Source organism: Malania oleifera, chromosome 7 (assembly GCF_029873635.1).
Source record: "Malania oleifera isolate guangnan ecotype guangnan chromosome 7, ASM2987363v1, whole genome shotgun sequence".
NCBI classification, from domain to species: Eukaryota; Viridiplantae; Streptophyta; class Magnoliopsida; order Santalales; family Ximeniaceae; genus Malania; species Malania oleifera.
Window position 1 is genome coordinate 13,622,055 of NC_080423.1, and position 2,797 is coordinate 13,624,851.

The 2,797-nt window shown below is 41.5% G+C and overlaps 1 protein-coding gene across 1 annotated transcript; it reads left to right on the forward strand.

Annotated features, from left to right (window-relative positions):
• The first annotated feature begins 263 nt into the window (after window positions 1–263).
• LOC131160013 (anthocyanidin 3-O-glucosyltransferase 2-like) lies at window positions 264–1,862 on the forward strand. Its single transcript, XM_058115294.1, has one exon. It carries the CDS (start codon window positions 299–301, stop codon window positions 1,733–1,735), a length of 1,437 nt encoding a protein of 478 aa, XP_057971277.1. The 5' UTR covers window positions 264–298; the 3' UTR covers window positions 1,736–1,862.
• The last annotated feature ends 935 nt before the right edge of the window (window positions 1,863–2,797 follow it).

The following is a 2,797-nucleotide window of genomic DNA, read 5'->3' on the forward strand; positions in this document are numbered from 1 at the left end:
ATGAAAGAAGCTTCGTGGATTTGTAAGTCTTTTCCCTTCACTTTGCCCATGCCAGCACAGCGCATATGTCATCCTCCCCAAACCAAAAGGTCAAATTTATCTCCAAGCACATGCAATGAGCAATAATGCGTAGATGCAAACTCGCACTAAACCCCTTCCCTCTCTCTCTCTCTCTCTCTCTCTCTCTATATATATATATATATATATATATATATATATATATATATACATACACCGGCAAGTTCAAGATAGTACTGAGAATAAACTCGTACACCCTTAACAAAGAAATTAAGAAAGAATGAAGAAAGCAGAGCTGATGTTCATCCCATTTCCGGCCGTCGGCCACATCGTGTCCATGGTGGAGATCGCGAAGCTCCTCACCCATCACTACCCCCACCTCTCCGCTACCGTGCTCATCATCGACGCTCCCTTCCCGTCTATGGCCGAGTCATATATCAAATCAGTCTCCGTCGCTTCTTCCGGCACCGGCGGCATCAAATTTCTAAACCTCCCTCCCCCACAACAAACCCCTGACGATCCACCTGCTTATAAATCCTTCGACGCCATTGTCAGCCCCAGCATACCCCAAGTCCGAGCGGCCGTTGCCGAACTCAGTGCCTCGCCAGACTCCGCCCCTGTGGCCGGGTTCGTCGTCGACATGTTCTGCACCCTGATGATGGACCTGGCGAAGGAGCTGGGCCTGCCTTCCTATGTGTTCGTCCCGTCCGGCGCTGCCTTTCTCGGTCTCCTGCTCCATTTCCAAACCCTTCGCGATGACCATCACCGGGACGTCACGGAGTTCGCCAATTCAGACTCTGAGTTGGTCATCCCTTGTTTCGCCAATCCGGTTCCGGCTAGGGTGCTGCCCTCTGTAGTGGTGGACAAGGACGGTGCGTCTACTGTTATCCTTAACAGCGCCAAAAGATTCAGGGAATCAAAGGGTATTTTGGTAAACACGTGCGTGGAGTTAGAATCCTATACTGTCAACACCCTCAATACTAATATTGGCATAGATGGAACGCCACCCATTTACCCAGTGGGACCCATACTCAATCTAACGGATGATGCACAAAAGGGGTCTAGCATCATGTTTTGGCTCGATGATCAACCCCCATCATCAGTTGTGTTCCTATGCTTTGGAAGCATGGGGAGCTTTAGTGTAAACCAAGTAAAAGAGATTGCACTTGGGCTAGAGCTCAGTGGGCATCGATTCCTCTGGTCTTTACGAAGGCCCCCACCATCAACAGTTAAAAACAAGATTGGATTTCCTACTGATTACGACAACCCTGAAGAGGTACTACCCGAAGGGTTCTTAGAGCGAACAGCTAGGATTGGGAAGGTTATTGGATGGGCTCCACAAGTGGCGGTGTTGGCCCATAGAGCAGTAGGAGGATTTGTGTCGCATTGTGGATGGAACTCAACATTGGAGAGCATGTGGTATGGGGTTCCGATTGCAACATGGCCAATGTATGCAGAGCAACAAATGAATGCGTTTGTGATGGCGAGGGAGCTAGGGCTAGGGGTGGAGATCAGAATAGATTACAAGAAGGACAGTGACGATTTGGTGAGTGCGAATGAGATAGAGAGAGGGATAAGGGGTGTAATGGAGGGAAATGGTGAAGTGATTAAGAAAAATGTTAAGGAGATGAGGGAGAAGATTAGGAAGGCTCTTACAAGAGATGGGTCTTCGTACGCATCTTTAGGACAATTCGTCGAACAAGTGATGTGCGATTGATGTCGGGACTGATAGAATTTGGGTAAGAGGAAAGAAGATGGGGAAATGTCATTTTGTACTTTGTTGCAAGGATTAATGTCCTTTGATTGATTTCTTGAAATTCTAAAGTGTTTAATTAACTTAATAATTATTATGTTTCAATTAATAATGTTATTCATTTAGTTGGCAATCTTCCATGTTATTTCAGGATGCTAATCAAAATGCATCAATGTAGCTCTCAATTTAATTCAAACTCTCTAATTCAAGGAAGTTGCTTGATGATTACAACAACCATTATATTTTTGAGAAATTATTAGGTTAAATATGTTGCATAACCAAGTGATCCCATTTTAAACCACTAACATTTTTTTTTTTATTACTAAGCTTCACCATATCATCCAATCTCTACATCAATGGTATGCCTCTTAGCCTCCATTTGTCAAAACATCAACATATCATCAATCCTTAATCTTTTTACAAAACTTCCTATTTTTGCCCATCTCTATAAAAGCCAAATTCTTGGAATAAATTTTAAAATGTTAAGTAGTGGGAGAATTCTTATGTATGTGGTGTTGGAGTCAAGTTTGACCATCTATATGTAGTCCTAATGCTAATCTTAGCCCTTGCAACTAAGTAGAATTATTAGCTAATTAATAGGAATGCCAATTCTTTATTAAAACTAGAAGTGGCAATTAGAATTACTTTAGAAGTTAAAAGAAGAAATTAACTTTAGTTATTGAAAAGAAATAAGGTTGTTTTAAGTCCATATTCGAACACTAAATTTGAATTTTTGTAGATTTGGATGAAATTTAGTATAATTTCATATATCATTAGTGCATTCTAGTCAAACCATACAAATTAAAATCAAAGCTTCAAATTTCTAACTTGTAAACATAGGTAAGTGGCAAGCAAGTAAAAACCATCAAAAGGTGTTAGCCTTGGTGTATTCCCAAGAGGGGGAGGGGGGTGAATTGGGTATTTAAAATTTCTTTCTAGGTATGTTCAAGTCAGTAGAAGTAATATTCAAACTAGGGTCTGTTTATATACTCATAAACCCAAAAACGTAGATAAATAAAATGTATG

Bases quoted from the DNA above. Each gene is read 5' to 3' on its own strand.
- LOC131160013 (XM_058115294.1), top strand. From the start codon at position 299: ATGAAGAAAGCAGAGCTGATGTTCATCCCATTTCCGGCCGTCGGCCAC.